Source organism: Delphinus delphis, chromosome 10 (genome assembly GCF_949987515.2).
Source record: "Delphinus delphis chromosome 10, mDelDel1.2, whole genome shotgun sequence".
Classification (NCBI taxonomy): Eukaryota; Metazoa; Chordata; class Mammalia; order Artiodactyla; family Delphinidae; genus Delphinus; species Delphinus delphis.
In genome coordinates this window covers 57,027,450-57,046,623 of record NC_082692.2, presented here as the reverse complement: position 1 = coordinate 57,046,623, position 19,174 = coordinate 57,027,450, and the positions used below count along the sequence as shown (strand labels likewise).

At 41.4% G+C, this 19,174-nt stretch overlaps 1 protein-coding gene across 2 annotated transcripts in view; it reads right to left on the bottom strand.

The window, feature by feature from the left end:
- The window catches only part of ZNF445 (zinc finger protein 445), a 29,400-nt gene that overhangs the window by 3,809 nt on the left and 6,417 nt on the right, over positions 1-19,174 (bottom strand). Inside the window, exons 2-5 of one of the 2 annotated variants that reach the window (XM_060022216.1) lie at positions 3,826-4,397; positions 1,306-1,474; positions 891-967; positions 467-593 (exon numbers count right to left, since the gene is read on the bottom strand). In XM_060022216.1, coding sequence (XP_059878199.1) covers positions 467-593; positions 891-967; positions 1,306-1,474; positions 3,826-4,254 — 802 coding nt within the window. In that variant the 5' untranslated portion in view covers positions 4,255-4,397. Of the gene's footprint in view, positions 1-466; positions 594-890; positions 968-1,305; positions 1,475-3,825; positions 4,398-19,174 lie in introns of those variants that run through there. The other variant, XM_060022217.1, reaches the window with a different exon arrangement.

Sequence of the window (19,174 nt, the reverse complement as noted above, 5' to 3'; positions counted from 1 at the left end):
AGAAGAAAATGGGATGTGAATGGAAGGTAGATGAATCATACAGAACTACTCTCCAGGACCCTCTCAGGCCTGAGCTCCTGGTAGGGAGGAGGGAAAGCCAGGGAGGCAGGTGGAGGAAGTTAGGACAGGAGGCCTAGACAGGAATTTCTGACAGCCCTGAGCAGAAACAAGAGAGGCTGAGAGAAACCAGACAAAAGGATCGTTAGCATTCTCCAGAGCCACATGACAAGTCAACTAGTTAAATCAGCAAACTTATTTTGGATGCCTAAATGGACTAGGAACTTGACACATATGACTTTTAATCTTTATATTAACTTAGCATGACAGGCATTAAGATTAAGTGATTTGGGTAGTAGTTAGAGAGACAGGACCTAAACCCAGGTCAGGCCCCTTTCTATGCACCATAATGAAAACTAAGAAGGCAGAAGTAGAGGTAGGTAGAAGCATGGGGATATCAATGCCTTACCCAAAGAAGTCACGTTCCCATAATTCTCTAGCATCACATCCCTGTATAGGTTCCTCTGAGAAGCGTCCAGCCATCCCCACTCATCCTGGGAAAAGGTCACCTCCACATCCTTGAAAGTCACAGCCTCCTGAAAAAACACGGTCCTATGCCTTAGAGCCAGTCCACAACTCCCAGCTTTTAGGAGGGGGCAGGGGAATGAGGCTGGCTCTGAGTTGAGTACAGGATGGATCTGATAAAGGGGAAAGAGAAGATCATCACCCAGCAGAAGAGCTCTGGGCTCCTGGGGGATAATCTGGTCTCTGGGACATGCGTCTCGGGATGTGAGGTCACTGGACAGAAAGACACAGGACAGGCGGGAGCTACAGCTACCCCATGAGGCAGCAACGGTGGGACATCAGGAAGGACCGAAGGTTCTGTGGCTCACCTGAGGCTGGACTGTCACCAGGTCTCCTGAACATCCCTCTCTCTGGGAAAGGGCAGAAACCTGTGCAGCAGGAGGATCTGAAGAAGAAAGAGTCATGAGAGAGGGCAGCCCAGCTCTGGTATCCCACTGAGAAGCCCACTCTTCCCCCCACGTGGAGGACTCCCGGGCCCACAGGCAGGTATGGACTGTTTTAAACACCCATTTCACATTTCCCCAGTGTCTGCTGGGGTCAGGAAGTGGGGGGTACAATGGGAGGAGAAGGTAGGTAGACATGGGTCACAGGATAGAAAGGACACAGAGCTCAAGGCCAGGACAGAAGGGATTCTCCTGAGAGGACAGAGGGTGAAAAGACAACGTTATAGGAAATTTGGGAAGTGTGGCATAGGCTGGGGTCTTAGAGCCAGGCGGCAAGTACCGGGTTGCCCAGCCAGGAAGTCACGCACTCCTATTTCATAGGGAGGCTGCAGGTGGTCCCCCAGAGCCGAGCTGCTCCTGAGAGGTGAAGCAGGGGGCCATATCTGTGCGGCTTGCAGGGCTCCTGTGCCCATCCAATGCACATCTGGGCTCTGGGCAAGGGCTGGGTCCTGGCAAGAAGAAAATGTTGTGAGAGGATCCTCGTGGGAATCAGAAAGCAAACTCACAGAACTGGCCACATGGCCAATCTCTAAAAGGTAGAGGCCCAGGGAGCGGTGAGCTAGGTCCTTTATTACCTACAGGTAGAGGGAAAAGGAGGAATAGAAAGCCCAGAGAGGATCCCCTCACCCCTCCACCTCCCTGGGCTCTAATGCGGGCCATGGGGAGGCAGGTGAAGCCAGATTCCTGCCTGACATAGGAAAGCAAATGGCAAGTCAGTGACAGCACTGCTGTCAGGCCTCGGGTGCTGCAGGATACCTCCCCACTAGCCTCAGTCCCCACCCCTGGCCAGGAACTTAGAAATAAGAAATTTATCCCTGAGAGTTAAACTGATAATGGTTCACAGCAGAGATGCAGTCAGATAACATCTATCAAGTTTCGGGCACTGCTCTAGGTAATGATATGCAAAGTGACCTCGAAGAGGCAGGAAGGCTCCCAGACTATAAACCTGACTAAAATAGCAACACCACTAGAGAGACAATGCTAACTGTGAGGGTCAGCTATGGAATCACAGAAGAAAAAGTCTCAGGTGCAAAAACAGGGAGGTACCCATCCAAGCAGGAACCTGGAGAAAGGTGGTCTCTGTGCTGGGACTTCAAACAGTCCTGGTCTCTGGAGGCAAGGCTATCCCTGATGCAAAAGTGAGTATAGGAAGCTACAGCCAGTGAACTTCAGGTTTTTCTGGCCCTGTGGCCAAGACATTCTCTACACTGATACAGACGAATCTTAGCCTGAGGCCATTAAGTACCTAATACCGAGCTATAGACTGAAGAAGATAAAGTGATCACAGCAATTTATCTCCTGTTCCTCCCAAATCCTACCAAAGGGAGAATAAAGAAAAAATAACAATATGGAAGCATAGACAAATGAGTTTAAGGACAAACTTTCTCAGGCCCCTGTTTCTCAAATTTTGGTAATTTTGATAAACTATAATTTATATGCATCTTGAGCATTTCTGTTCATTTTTTAGAATCTGGTAGGCTTTTTTCCAGGCTCTGTTTTTTGTTTTCTAATTTCTAACTAGCTTTCAACCAGGTAGGCCCTTTCCGCTCGTTTGGCAATGTTTTCATGGATTTTTAAACCACACACCTAGCTCTCGACTGACTTGAATATACCCAAGCCACAATTTTGTACCTACTATGTACCTTATTTGCTTTAAAAGTTATCTTTAGGTCATTTTGAACAACTCATGGTTTTGGTAAAAATTATAAATGTTCTTTTAGATTTTAAAAAATAGTACCCAATGTTGGGCAAAAGGTTTTCTTGTTTAATATTTGTTATCATTTATTGCTGGTAGACAATGTTCAGCGTTTTAATTGATCTAATTTTTATATTAAATTTAGGGGAGAAGTATGTCAAATATGTTTCAGAAATCTTAAAAGTAACTTTCATTTATGCATGAATCATACATGTAGAATTACACATACTTTATAAAATTTTTTAAAAGCCTACAAAAATGATAAATGCTCTTTAAAAAAAAAAAAACCTCAAAGGTATGGAGAAGTATTGAGAGGCTGGCCTGAGTGGGGCAGAGGGGCACGCAGAGTGCACTTTAACTGACCCACTGCTCTACTGCCTGCACTGGGACTGTCAGCTCTGTTTCCTAGCACCAAGCCCAGGGCTGGGCACATGGTAGGCACTCAAATATGTAACGAACAAATTCTCACCGTTAGATCAGTTTTCCATTTTGTTTTCAAAAACTGAGGCTCTGAAGGTACCACAATGTTGGCAAGAACACCAAGGTTGTGGAATGCAGTCTAAAATTGTGATCTTCCAATTTCCTAGCCCTGGGCTGCCCCTCACCACTCTTCTTCCCCATCTCCCCCGCAAAGAACAAATCCTCAAAAGTTTACTGAGAAAGAAGTAACATGGTTTGTGTAGACTGCTCTTCTAGGTCTCAAGATGTTCTTAGAAGCCAAGGATCCTGACACTAATTCCCCCGTGTACGAGCAAGAGATACCACCCCCACTTTACAGGTTAGTACAAGTCAAGTTAGGTATGTGGAGATGTACTTTATGCACTGTTAAGTCAATGTGTCCAAAACCTCATTACTGTTTATGGATACTTGCAGACCCTCTTCTTCCTGGAGCTTATATTCCTCTGGGAAAGAGGGAAGGGCTGCCTGCTAAATGGTCCTTTGCTTAGGGTCGAGTTCTTAGCTGCTCAGGTGCCATGGGAATGAGAAGGGAAGACCTCCCCTGAATTCTTCCGTGTTGAAGGTTCAGAGGCCCACGCCCCCACCCACAAGCAGGCTCACGAGCAGGCAGAGTTCACTGGGCACCACACGCTTGCTCACACTCACCCTCCATGGTGTCCCATAGAAGTCCCTCTGTAGCTCTTCCAGCAAGGCCACAACGTCCCCACCACTCTCAGGGTGATGCAGCTGCACCCAGGTCCGAAGCTCCCCTGGCAGGATGCTCAGGAACTGCTCCAGGACCAGCAGCTCCAGAATCTGGGCCTTTGAAAGAACATCTGGCCTCAGCCACCAGCGGCAGAGCTCCCGGAGCCGGCTCAGAGTCTCTAGAGGCCCAGAAGACTCATGGTAGCGAAGCTGTCTGAAGAGCTGGCGGAACAGCTCCTGGCCAGGACGATTGAGTGTCTGTGGTCTGGCAGCTGGCACTGAAGTGTAGCTTTCATCCTCTTCTTCCTTCTTTATCATCTGAAGGCGTCCTCGCTCCCTTGAAGCCTTGGCCTGAGCTGGATGGACAGCATACCACCTGCCTGGAGGCATCACTCCTGTTCAAGGTCTACCCACCAGAGTGCAAGCAAGTCTGCGTTAGTTGTATGTATCACTGCTGGGCCCTCGGGAGTATCTTTTCAGCACTGCTGGGGACAATGCCATTTGCTGGGACATCAGAAGTCGCTGGCAAGAGACTGAAATAACCAACATTACTGTTCAGGAGGGATGTGAGAAGGATGGTGCAAAGTAGATGCTGTTAGTTAGGATCATCTTTAGATTTCTGAGAAAAGGACTCATGAACATTTGCACAGTGGAGCCTGTCAGGATCAAGCAGACCAGGAAAAGGGATCATATTTGTGGTTACTAGAGGCAGGGCTCGCGGGTACTAGATGAAGGCAGTCAAAGGTACAAAATTCCGTTATAAGATAAATAAGTACTAGGGATGTAATGTACAACTTGATAAATATAATTAACACTGTTGTACATTATATATAAAAATTGTTAAGATGAAAATCCTAAGAATTTTCATCACAAGAAAAAAATTTTTTTTTACAAGAAAAAATTTTTTTCTATTTCTTTAATTTTGTATCTAAATGAGATGGATGTTCACTAAACTTATTGTGATAATCATTTCATGATGTAAGTCAAATCATTATGCTGTCCACATTAAACTTATACAGTGTTGTATACCAATTATATCTCAAAAAAACTAGAAGAAAATTTTTTTTACTTTAAAAAAAAAATCAGTGGTATTTCTACATAGTAAAAATGAACAAACCAAAAATAAAATTAAGAAAACAATTCCATCTACAATCACATGAAAAAGAATAAAATACTTAGGAATGAATTTAACAAAATAAGAACAAAACTTATACTATGAAAACTACAAAACACTGTTAGAAGAAATTAAAACTTTAAATAAATGGAAAGACATTCGTTGTTCACGGATCAGAAGACAAAACATTGTTAAGATGACAATACTGTCCAAATTTATCCATAGATTCAAAAAAATCCCTATCAGAATCCCAGCTGGCTTCTTCGTAGAAATTGAAAAGCTGATCCTAACATATGGAAACTCAAGAGACCCACATAATACACAACACAATCTTGAAAAAGAATAAGCTGGAAGAGAGGGAAGAGATCAAGATGGCAGAGTAGAAAAAAGATGGCAGAGTAGGAGGACAATGAGCTCACATCCCCAAGAACACATCAAAAATACATCTATGGGACTTCCCTGGTGGTCCAGTGGCTAAGACTCTGAGCTCCCAATGCAGGGGGCCCAGGTTCAATCCCTGGTCAGGGAACTAGATACCACCTGCTGCAACCAAGAGTTCACTTGCTGCAACTAAAAGATCCCACATGCCACAATCGAAGATCCCACACTAGGCAATTAAGACCTGGTACAGCCAAATAAATAAATAAATATTTTTTTAAAAAACACATCTCCATGTGGAGCAATTCTTACTAAAAACAAGCTGGAGATGGGCAGAAAAACTCTTCTACAACCAAGGCTATAAAGAAAGATCCACAAGGAGTAGGGCAGGAAGAGAGGAGAAGAAATTATGTTGGGACCTAAGCCGAGAGGAGGGGACACAGAAAAGGGGGATAATCATGGGCTCACAGATCCTCACTGGGGAATGAGGGGTTCAAACCACATATTGGGCACCCCAGATCTGGAGTCCAACACCAGGAAGACGAGTCCCCTTGGCTGCTTTGAAAACCAGTGGGACTTACAGGAGGGCTCCACTCGTGAACAGCATGCACACTGCCGGAAACAAAGTAAAGGAAGTAAAGGAAGCAGACTGAAACCACCCGGGGCACTGGCTGGTTTCCTGCGACCACCCCAGCAAGCAACCTGGCCCACAGCAAGCACCCACTCCAGTCCCTCTAACTCTGGTGTAGCTCCCCACTAGGGTGAAGGCTGCCATTGCTAAGGAGAGTGCACACTTGGGCAACAGACCTGACACTGCATCTGAGGGTGGCTATTGCTGGAGATGCAGAGGCAGCGGAACAGCTCCTGGGTGGCAAGGGTGCCAGTCCTGGGAGGGAGGAGAGCACATACTTAAAAGAAACAGAACAGGCTTGGACCCGATCCTCAGGGCTTTTGCTCCAGCAACTTGAGACACACCCTTACTCCCAATAGGGTGGTGTTGGCTATTGAGCATAGGAGAAGCTCTGGCTCACACCTGGCTCTAGCTCTAACCCCTCCATCTCCAGCCCCACCTCCCACTAAGGTGAGAGCTGTGAGCACACCCTGGGGGAAGGTGTGACTCATGCTCACGTCAGATCCAGTTCTCGCACCAAAGCCACTGGGCACACACAGATTGTATAGGAATGCTCTCACGCAAGGACACCCCTTCAAGATTGGGACAGGTAACTTGTTTCACCTAATTTCACAGAAACACAAAAAGTTAAGTAAAATGAGAAGACAGAAGAGTCTGTCTCACATGAAAGAACCAGATAAATCCCCTGAAAAAAAAAACTAATGAAAGAGAAATAAATAATTTAGCAGATAGAGAATTCTAAGCATCAGTAATAAGAATGGTAACTAAATTAGGGAAAAGAATAGATAAACACAGTGAGAATTTTAAAAAGGAACTAGAAAATGTACAAAAGAACCAGTCAGTAATGAAAAATACAATAACTGAAATGAAAAACACACTAGGAGGAATTAACAGCAGACTAGCTGATAGAAAGGAATGCACAAGTGATCTGGAAGGTAGAATAATAGAAATCACCCAATCAGAACAGCAAAGAAAAAACCAGATTTTTTTAAAAAATGAGAACAGTTTTAGAGACCTCTGAAACAATATCAAGCATATCAACATTCACATTATAGGGGTTCCAGGAGAAGAGACAGAAAAAAGGATTGAAAAGGTATCTGATGAAATTATGACTGAAAACTTCCCGAACCTGAAGAAGGAAGCAGATATCCAGGTACAGGAAGTTCAGAGAGTCCCAAACAAGATGAACCCAAAGAGACCCACACCAAGAAATGTTATAATTAAAATGGCAAAAATGAAGGATAAAGAGAATTCTAAAGGCAGCAAGAGAAAAACAAAGAGTCATATATACAGGAACCCCTATAAGGCTATCAGCAAATTTTTCTGCAGAAACTTTGCATGCCAGAGGGGAGTGGCATGATATATTTACAGTATTAAAGGGGAAAAACCTACAACCTAGTACACTTTAACCAACAAGGTTATCATTCAGAATTGATGGAAAGATAAAGAACTTCTCACAAGCAAAAAACTAAAAGAGTTCATCAATACTAAACAGGCCCTAAAAGAAATGTTAAAGAGTCTTCTCTAAGTGGAAAAGAATAGGCTACAATAAAAAGTAAAAATTTATAGGAAAGGGGACTTCCCTGGTGGTGCAGTGGTTAAGAATCCACCTGCCAATGCAGGGGACATGGGTTCGAGCCCTGGCCCAGGAAGATCCCACATGCCGCGGAGCAACTAAGCCCGTGCACCACAATTACTGAGCCTGTGCTCTAGAGCCCATGAACCACAACCACTGAGCCCATGTGCTACAACTACTGAAGCCCACATGCCTAGAGCCCGTGCCCCACAACAAGAGAAGTTACAGCAATGAGAAGCCCGGGCACTGCAACAAAGAGTAGTCCCCACTCACCACAACTAGAGAAAGGCTGTGCGCAGCAACGAAGACCCAATGCAGCCAAAAATAAATAAATTTTAAAATACATATATAGGAAAGGAAAAACCCCACTAGCAAAGGCAAATATATAGTAAAGGCTGAGGATCAACCACTTAAATAAGCTAGCACAAAGATTAAAAGACAAAAATTGTAAAATCAACTGTAACTACAGTAAACAGTTAAGGGAGAAACATGGATGTAAAATATGAAATCAAAAACAAAATGTGGGGGAGGGGAATGAAAAATATAAATCGTTTAGAATGTATTTTGAACTTAAATGATTATCAGTTTAAAACAAGTAGATATAGTTACAGGTCAACATATATGAACCCCATGATAACCACAAATCAATAAACTATAATAGATATACAAATACTAGAAAGAAAGGAACACAAGAATACTACTAAAGAAAATCATCAAACCACAAAGGAAGAAATGAACAGAAGAATAGAACAAAGAAGAACTATAAAAAACAAGAAAACAAGTTAACAAAATGGCAAAAAGTATATACTTATCAATAATCACTTTAAATGTCAATGGACTAAATGCTCCAATCGAAAGACAAAAGGTGGCTAATTGAATATAAAAACAAGATCCATCTATATGCTGCCTATAAGAGACTCATTTCACAGCTAAAGACACCACAGACTGAAAATGAGGGGATGGAAAAAGATATTTCAAGCAAGTGGAGACGACAAGAAAGCTGAGGCAGCTATACTCATATCAGACAAAGTAGACTTTAAAACAATGTCTATAACGAATGACAAAGACGGACATTACACAATAATAAAGGAAATCAATACAAGAAGAAGATATGTGGGAATTCCCTGGCAGTCCAGTGGTTAGGACTTTCACTGCCGATGGCGTGGGTTCAATCCCTGGTCAGGAAACTACAATCATGCAAGCCACACGGCGCAGCCAAAAAAAAAAAAAGATATAACATTCATTCGTTAACATATATGTACCCAATATATGACCACCTAAATACAAAAAGCAAATATTAACAGACATAAAGGGAGAAATTGACAGTAATACAATAACAGTAGGGGACTTTAACACCCCACTTACATCAATGGGCAGATCATCTAGACATAAAATCAACGAAGAGTGGTATTAAATGACACATTAGACCAACTGGACTTAATAGATATCTATAGTACATTCCATCAAAACCAACACAATACACATTCTTTTCAAGTGTACATGGAACATTCTCCAGGATAGATCACATGCTAAACCACGAAACACTCTTAACAAATTTAAGAGGACAGAAAGTATATCAAGCATTTTTTCCAATCACAATGATATGAAACTAGAAATCAATTACAAGAAGAAAAATGGGAAAAATACAAACATGTGGAGACTAAACATGCTACTAAAAAACCAATGGGTCAAAGAAGAAATCAAAGAGAACATCTGAAAGTACCTTGAGACAAATAAAAATAAAAACACAACTTTCCGAAATCTATGAGACACAGATAAAGCAGTTGTTTATAGCAATACAGGCCTATCTCAAGAAACAAGAAAAATCTCAAACAACCAAACTTACCATCTAAAGGAATTAGAAAAACAAGAATAAATGAAGCCCAAAATCAGCAGAAGAAAAGAAATAATAATAAAGACCAGAGAGAAAATAAATAAAATTGAGATTTAAAACAACAGAAAAGATCAATAAAACTAAGAACTGTCTGGGTTTTTTTTTGAAAAGATAAACAAAACTGATAAGCCTTTAACCAGACTCTTTAACAAAAAAAGGGAAAAGACCCAAGAAAACAAAATAATAAATGAAAGAGGAGAAACTACAACCGATATCACAGAGATGCAAAAAAATCCTAAGAGAATACTACAAAAAGTTACATGCCAACAAACTGGACAACCTAGAAGAAATGGATAAATTTCTAGAAACCTACACTCTTCCAAGGCTGAATCATAAACAGACAATCTGAACAAACCAATCGCTAGTAGTGAAATTAAATTAGAAATCAAAAAACTCCCAACAAACAAAATCTCGGGACTGGATGGCTTCACAGGGGAATTCTACCAAACATATAAAGAAGAGCTAATACCTATTCCTCTCAAACTTTTGAAGAGGAGAGAACACTCCCAAATTCATTGTACAATGCCAACATTACCCTGATACCAAAACCAGACAAAGACACTACCAAAAAGGGAAAATTACAGGCCAGTATCTCTGATGAACCTAGACACAAAAATCCTCAACAAAATATGAGCAAACCAAATTCAACAATATATAAAAAGGATCACACACCATGATCAAATGGGATTTATTCCAGGGATGCAAGGATGGCTCAACATCCGTAAATCAATAAATGAGATACACCACATTAACAAAATAAAGAATAAAAACCACATGATCTCAATAGATGCAGAAACAGCATCTGACAAAATTTAAAAATTCCCTTCAAAGTTGGCTTACAGGGAAATATCTCAACATAACAAAGGCCATTTATGACATACCCAGAGCTAACGCCATAGGATAAAAAGCTCAAAGTTTTCCCTCGAAAATCAGGAACAAGACAAGGATGCCCACTCTTGCCACTTTTACTTAACATAGTATTGGAAATCCTAGCCACAGTAATCAGAAAAGAAAAAAAAATAAAAGGCAACCAAACTGGAAGGGAAGAAGTAAAAATGTCCCTATTTGCAGATGACATAATACTATATATAGAAAACCCTAAGGTCTCCAAAGCTTCCACCAAAAAACTGTTAGACTAAATTAATTCAGTAAGGTTGCAGGATACAAGATTAATATATACAAATCTATTGCTTTTCTATTTACTTGTAATGAAGAATCAGAAAGAAAATGCAAGAAAACAACCTTACTTAAAATTGCATCAAAAGGAATAAAATACCTAGGAATAAACTTATCCAAGGAGGTGAAAGACCTATATACTCTGAAAACTATAAAACATTATTGAGGAACTTCCCTGGTGGTGCAGTGATTAAGAATCCGCCTGCCAATGCAGGTGACACGGGTTCAAGCCCTGGTCTGGGAAGATCCCACATGCTGTGGAGCAACTAAGCCCATGCAACACAACTACTGAGCCTGCACTCTAGAGCCCACGTGCCACAACTACTGAAGCCCTGCGTGCCTAGAGCCCATGCTCCACAACAAGAGAAGTCACTGCAATGAGAAGCCCGTGCACCACAACAAAGAGTAGCCCCCACTCGCCACAACTAGAGAAAGCCTGCACACAGCAACAAAGACCCAACACAGCCAGTAAATTAATTAATTAAAAAAAACATTATTGAAGAAAACTGAAGATGAAACAAAGAATGGAAAGAAATCCTGTGGTTATGGATTGGAAGAATTAATATTATTAAAATGTCCATACTACCTAAAGCAAGCTACAGATTTAATGCAATCCCTATCAAAAAACCCACAGCATTTTTCAGAGAACTAAAACAAATAATCCTAAAATTTATATGAAACCACAGAAGATCCCAAATAGCTAAGGTGATCTTGAGAAAAAAGAACAAAGTTGGAGATATGCTCCTTGACTTAAGAGTACACTACAAAGCTACAGTAATCAAAACAGTATGGTGCTGCACATGTGTGCACACACATACACATACAAGACACATAAATCAGTGGAACAGAATAGAGAGTCCAGAAATAAACCCACACATTTATGATCAAATAATCTACGGCAAAGGAGGCAAGAATATACAAAGTAAAAAAAGACAGTCTCTTCAATAAGTGGTGCTGGGAAAACTGGACAGCTACATGTAGAAGAATGAAAATTAGAACATTTTCTCACACCATACACAATAATAAACTCAAAATGAAGTAAAGATTAAACTCAAAATGGATTAAAGACCTAAATGTTAAGATCAGAAACCATAAATCTCCTTGAAGAAAACATAGGCAGAACACTCTTTGACATAAATCATTGCAATATTTTTTTGGATCTGTCTCCTAAGGCAAAGGAAACAAAAGCAAAAATAAACAAATGGTACCTAATTAAACATAGAAGCTTTTGCACAGCAAAGGAAACCACTGACAATATGAAAAGAGAATCTACTGAATGGAAGAAAATATTTGCAAACGATATTACCGATAAAGGGTTAAAATCCAAAATATATAAACAGCTCACACAACTCAATGTCAAAAAAACAAACAACCAAACTAAAAAATGGGCAGAAACCCTGAATAGGCATTTTTCCAAAGAAGACATATAGACAGCCAACAGGCCCATGAAAAGATGTTCAACACTGCTAATCATCAGAAAAATGCAAATCAAAGCCACAATGAGATATCACCTCACATGTCAGAATGGTTATCATCAAAAAGATCACAAATAACAAATGTTGGTGAGGATGTGGAACCCTAGTACACTGTTAGTGGGAATGTAAATTCGTGCAGCCACCATGGAAAACAGTATGAAGGTTCCTCAGAAAACTAAAAATAGAACCGTCATATAATCCAGCAATTCCACTCCTGGGTATATACCCAAAGAAAACAAAAACACTAATTTGAAAAGATACATGCACCTCTGTGCTTATAAAAGCATTATGTACAATAGCCAAGACATGGAAGCAACCTAAGTGTCCATCAACAAATGAATGGATAAAGAAGATGTGGAATATTGCTCAGCCATAAATAAGAATGAAATTTTGTCATTTGCAACATGGTTGGACCTGGAGGGTATTATGCTTAGTGAAATAAATCAGAAAAAGAAAGACAAATACTGTATGTTATCACTTAAATATGCAATCTAAAAAATGAAACAGGGACTTCCCTGGCAGTCCAGCGGTTAAGACTCCGAGCTTCCAATGCAGGGGGTGTGGGTTCGATCCCTGGTAAGGGAACTAAGATCCCACATGCCGTGTGGCATGGCCAAATAAATTAATTAATTAAAATTTAACATGAAACAAACAAATGAATATAACAAAACAGAAACAGAGAAAACATTTGTGGTTACCAATGGGAAGAGGGAAGGGAGGAGGGGCACGACAGGGGTAGAGGATTAAGAGGTACAAACTACTATGTATGAAATAAATAAGCTACAAGCATATATTGTCCAGCACAGGGACTACAGCAATATTTTATAATAACTTTGAGTGAGTATAATCTATTAAAAAAATGAAACACTAAAACTAAAAAGCGTAAGCTGGGAGAATAGATTCCATAACTTACTTTATAAAAAAGCAGCAGTCATCAAGACAGTGTGGTTCTGGCATAAGGAAAGACATAAAGATCAATGAAACAGAATTAAGAGTCCACAAATTGTCAATTTATTTTTAACGAGTGTGCCAAGACCACACAAAGGGAGGAAGAATAGTCTTTTCAACAAGTGGTACATGGACAACTATATGTCTACATGAATAAGAATGAAGTTGGACCCCTACATAATACAATATACAAAAATTAACTCAAAATGGATCAAAGACCCAAATGTAAGAAGCTAAAACTATAATATTCTTATCATAAAATGTAAGTGTAATACTTTGTGACAATGGATTAGTCAATGGATTCTACCAAATGCATCCCACATGCAAAAATAAGAAAAAATAGATAAATTGGACTTCACCTAAATTAAAATTCTTGTGCTTCAAAGGTCTCATGAAGAAAGTGAAAAGACAACCCACAGAGTGGGAAAAAAAAATTTACAAATCACATATCTTATAAGGGACTTGTCACTAGAAAATATAAATAACTTACAATTCAATAATGAAAAGACAACACAATTAAAATTAGACAAAGCATCTTAACAGACATTTCTCCAAAGAAACTATAAAGATGGCTGAAAAACACAGAGGATCCTCAACAACATTAGTCATCAGGGAAAAAGCACATCACCACCACAATAAGATACCACTTCACATCCACTAGGATGGCTAGAATCAAACAGTCAGAAAATAACATGTTGGTAAGGATGTAGAGATAAACACTGGAACACTCATACACTGCTGGTGGAAATGTAAATTGTGCAGCCACACTGGAAAACAGTCACGCATCATTAAGTTAAACGTACAGTTACTACTTGCAACTCCATTCCCAGATAGACGGATACAGCCATCCTTCAGTACCTGCAGGGGATCACACAAAAAACGAGTTCTAGCTAAAGATTTAACTTCAAAAACAAACAGGGACTTCCCTGGCAGTCCAATGGCTAAAACTCCATGCTCCCAATGCAGGGGGTCTGGGTTCGATCCCTGGTCAGGAAATTAGATCCCACATGCCACAACTAAGAGTTCGCATACCGCGACTAAAGATCCTGTGTGCCACAACAAAGACCTGATGCAGCCAAATAAATTAATTAATTAATATTAAAACAAACAAAAAGGAGTAAGAGCCCTGGGGTAAGCAAGGATTTCTTAAGGAAACAAAGGAAAAAGGATGATATATGACTATTCAGTATTTTAAAACCTCTTGTCCAAAAAAAAAGAACAAAAGCACAAACCACTGGACAGAAGTGTAAATGTTTACAGCCACTAGGAAAAGTAGTTTGAAAGTCTGCAGTGAAGCTAAAAAGTCATATTACCTATGCCCCTGAAATTTCAGTTCTAGGAAGCTCCCTGGAAAAACACTTGCACAGGTATTGAGGCATTTACACAGGTGTTCACTAGAGTACTCTTTGTAATAACACAATATTGGAAATGACCTACTTGCCCATCAATACAACTAAATAAAAGTGTAGCACTTTATAGGATGAAATACCATACAACAATTTAAAAGACTGTACAAGACCTTTAAGAAACAATACAATTGTTTCACTGTTCACTGGGTGGTCAAGCTATGCAGCCAAGGTTAAAAAGCAGATCAGTGCCACCCACAGAAGAGACAGAGCGTAATTCTAAGTTCCTGAGAACAGACAACACACACACGAGGCTCAAGTGATACAGTGTTCGCTTAGAGCAAGAGAAGAAAACAAAGTGTACAAGATTCAACCCCCTGCAAACCACTGGTCCCCCATGACCAACGGATCCACTTCGCAGCCAAAGCCATGCAGGTGGAACAGATACCAGCACCACCCTTCATGATACAGTAGAAGAACCTTGGCCCCTTACCCATGGGGTCTGAAATACAGAAAGCAAGGGAGGGCCTGGGGGCCATTGACACATGCACCTAAGAAGAAAAAAGGGGGGCTTCCCTGGTGGCACAGTAGTTAACAATCCACCTACCAATGCAGGGGACACGGGTTCGAGCCCTGGTCTGGGAAGATCCCACATGCCGCAAAGCAACTAAGCCCGTGCGCCACAACTACTGAGCCTGCACTCTAGAGCCTGCGAGCCACAACTACTGGGCCCACGTGCCACAACTACTGAAGCCCACATGCCTAGGGCCCGTGCTCAGCAACAAGAGAAGCCCACGCACCACAAGGAAGAGTATCCCCCACTCACCGCAACCAGAGAAAAGCCTGCGCGCAGCAACAAAGACCCAACGCAGCCAAAAATAAAATAAAATAAATTTTTTTAAAAAACATAATTCTCCAAAAAAAAAAAGAAGAAAAAAGGGGTACACATTAAGCACTGAACAGGTAAAGATAGTCCCTCAAAAGGCTAAGCACAGCACAGGCTATGAGGGTTCTTGATTTCTTTGCAAGAAAATGTCCTCAGCCAGGGCTACTCTTGCAGAGTTATGCTAGAGAGAAGCAGCTGCGCCTGACTGCTTTTCCCAACAGTATCAAAAACGTATGCTAAGTTAAAAAGAACTTAGGTATAATTGGAGAAAAAACCTAAAATCATATTTATGTTTAAATTTCTTAGGTCTGATGTACATAAAAGCACTCGAAAGGTTTTTATTTTTTTTTTTTCGAAAGGTTTTTAAATGGCCTAAAAAGATTTACAAAAACTCCTACTGATTGTGGAAGTGGAGAGGTTGGAAATAACAGTTAAAGGGAGACTTTATTTGTAGTGATTTGATTTTTTTAACACAACATTTATGTTCAAGGTCTCTTTTTCTTTTAAGATTGTACAATGATGACTGCAAATATGCCGAAATGTTAGAAGAGGTTACTCCTGTGTGTTGGAAATACGCCTGCCTGTTATTTTCTTCTTTGTATTTTTTGTCTTTTCCCAATTTCCCCCCAAAAAAGTAAATTAAGAGGCAAGTTTTAGAAATTATACTTATGAGCTCACTTATGTCTTAAACAAAATAAAAATAAAGCACAGTTTGCATAGGCACAAAAAAGTTCCTAAGCCTTGGCCACCAAAGTGTTTTCAGCAGTTAATCTCCTCTGGCAAGTGCGACTAGAGACCTTTCCATTCCTATTTGTCTATGTTCCCTGAATTGTACATTATTTTTATAATCAGCAAAGTGATAAATAATTCTGCTTAAAAAACAAAGCAACTGGAATTCCCTGGATGTCCAGTGGTTAGGACTGGACGCTTTCACTGACCAGGTTCAATCCCTGGTCAGGAAACTAAGGAACCAAGATCCCACATGCCACGGGGTGCAGCCAATTAAAAAAAAAAAAAAGGTACTGAGTACCAGCTCCCAGGACTGAAAAGGTGGGCACTCAGCAGAATAGGTTACATGTCCTTGAAGGGCAGTTGTATGTAGATGGTGGCTGCAGCTCAAGTAACTGCAAAAGGGAAAAGAAACCCCACTGACCCTTGTTCTGTTTTAGCCACTGAGTCAACAACCAAACCAAAGAAGGCTGGTTGAACTGAGAACAAAGTAAGACAAAAATTGACAACTGAGGTAGAGAACAAAAGAGAGTAAAATGCTGCCCAAAACCACAACATGCAAAAGAAAAAAGCAAGAAAGAGCATATTAAAACAAAATCAAACCAAGAGTCTACAAAGAAGTATGTATGGCTGTTAGCATAACTGCCACCATCATGGGCCCATTCAATTCCTCCTGTCCCTCCAGTGACCCTTCCTGTGACTGTACTATGAGGTAAAATCACTTTTCTGTCATCAAGGGCTTTGTAGTTAATAGATATTGTTTTAGGATCATTAGTTCCAGGTGGCCTCTATGCTCTAACAGTCTCCAAACAGCAATGAAGATCTTCACTGACACATTCCCATCGCCCACCAGACGAGTTACCCATTCATAAAACTTGACTTAGAAATGCACTTCCCAGAAAAAAAAAGAAAAAAGAAATGCACTTCCTATTTCCAAGCACATACCCCCCCCCCATACCTAGGTTAACAATAAAACTGTTCCAGAGGCCCCTCAGTGGTGCGGAGTGCAGCTGCAAATGCTTCTAGTTCACCCACCTGATCTCACCATGTGAGTAAATTACCCTCTAATAAACTGATCCACTGATTATATGGAGCTGCCTGCCTTCTTTTTCAGTCTTAAGCTATCTCCTCAGTTCAATGGGCACTTTTCATTCCCTCCATCCTCCAACTGAAGTATGAGGTAGACTGCAGACCTTGGCACCTGTTGTAAAGTGACCCCATTACTCAGTGCACCAAGTCACAGATGATGGTCATCTTCCCCTGAAAGGGTGGAACCTTCCACCTCCCACCACTGTTAAGAAAATTTAAAGAAACCGTTACCTCAACCAGAAGCCATCATCACCTACAAACATCTCCTGAACTCAGCAAGTACTGCTAGGACTCTCCAAACAGATGACTGTAAACTGAGATGGGATGAAGAAAGCATGCCATCTATGTGGCTGGACCACACTGACTTCACTTTGTCAGCTCCATCTTAGGCCCACAGTCCCCTTTCTGAGCTTTAGCCTACTCACAAGGAATGCACCCAAAGCCAGATAAGTTCCCTATCAACTCTTACTCTTGCCTTTATCTGATATGAAAACTGGAAGAATGCATTTTGCTAGTCTAGATGGTTAATGGTCCATGAGGAATAATGTTCATGAGACCTCAGAAGGGAGGAGAAACCCCCAGTTCCCACTGGCACGAATGTGCTTCTCGCTTAGTAGTCAGATTCTATCTTTAGCTTTGGTCCCTTTAAATTCCCCCATGCCAGGGCTTCCCTGGTGGTGCAGTGGTTAAGAATCCACCTGCCAATACAGGGGACACGGGTTCGAGCCATAGGCCAGGAAGATCCCACATGCCGCAAAGCAACTAAGCCTGTGTGCCACAACTACTGAGCCTGTGCTCTAGAGCCCGTGCTCTGCAACAAGAGAAGCCACTGCAATGAGAAGCCCGCACACCACAACGAAGAGTAGCCCTGGCTCTCCGCAACTAGAGTAAGCCTGCGCACAGCAACAAAGACCCAGTGCAGCCAAAAATAAATAAATAAAATAAATAAATAAGAAAACATTTTTTAAAAAATAAATAAAATAAATAAATGAATTCCCCCACGCCCCTTCTGGCAGCATAGAGTTCAGCTACAAATGCCTCTGGTGGTTGTCCGCCCGTACTGCCCCCATATAAGTACCCACAATAAACATCATAATTATACTTCATGGAGTTGCCTGCTTCACGTTTTGGTCTCAAAGTTTCTTCTCAGTTCGGAGGCTATTATTCAATATCCCCACCATCATCCAGATAAAAGAAATTGCAGTGCTGCTACAAGGGGATGGAGAATCAATTGAAGAACTACTTTGGGATCATACGCGCTGACGAAGCTGCTGAAGTTTTGGCAGAGAAATGAAGCTTTGCTGCGAAAGAAGGGGATGGGGTAAGGAAAATAAGTACACAGAGAAAACAAAAGCAAAGAAAAACTGAGAAGTGATAAGGTACATAACTGAAGGCCTATAAAAAGAGACTTGAAGACACAACAAGGGGAGGCTGAAGAGGAAAGGTGCCTCCGGAGCGGCAGGGGCAGGCTCCAGCCTTGCTGAGCCGCAGCAGCACCAACGGGAGCTGCTCAGGAGGGAGCTGAGAGTCAGAGAAAGAGGCGAGAGACTTTCCCAGCCAAACTTGCAGAAAGACTGGGGAAGAGAAAGACACTCAGGTGCAGAGAAATCCGGGAGTGAGACGCAACACAATGAACTGGAGACCAGAGAGAAATATTTTGAAGAAACGCACCCAGCGGGAAATGTAAATGGCACTGACCTATCTCAGGAAATTGAGACCCACGGGGAAATCAGCACCAAACATAAGCCTCCAAGCTGACCTGTTCTGAAGCAGCTGCTGCAGAAATGTCCGAAGAGGTCAGTGAAGTATTTGTAAAGAGGGGATGAGAAGACGGACCAACAGAAAAATGAGGGCAACTGTCTGTGAATATGGCAAAAGATTCCAGCCCTCTGAGCCCAGCCCCTGCAACCATGAACATGGATAAAAGTTAGTGACTTCCTGGGACTTCCCCGGTGGTCCAGTGTTAAAGAATCCGCCTTCCAATGCAGGGGACGATGGTTCAATCCCTGGTCAAGGAACTAAGATCTCACATGCCGCGGGGCAACTAAGCCCACAAGCCACAACTAGA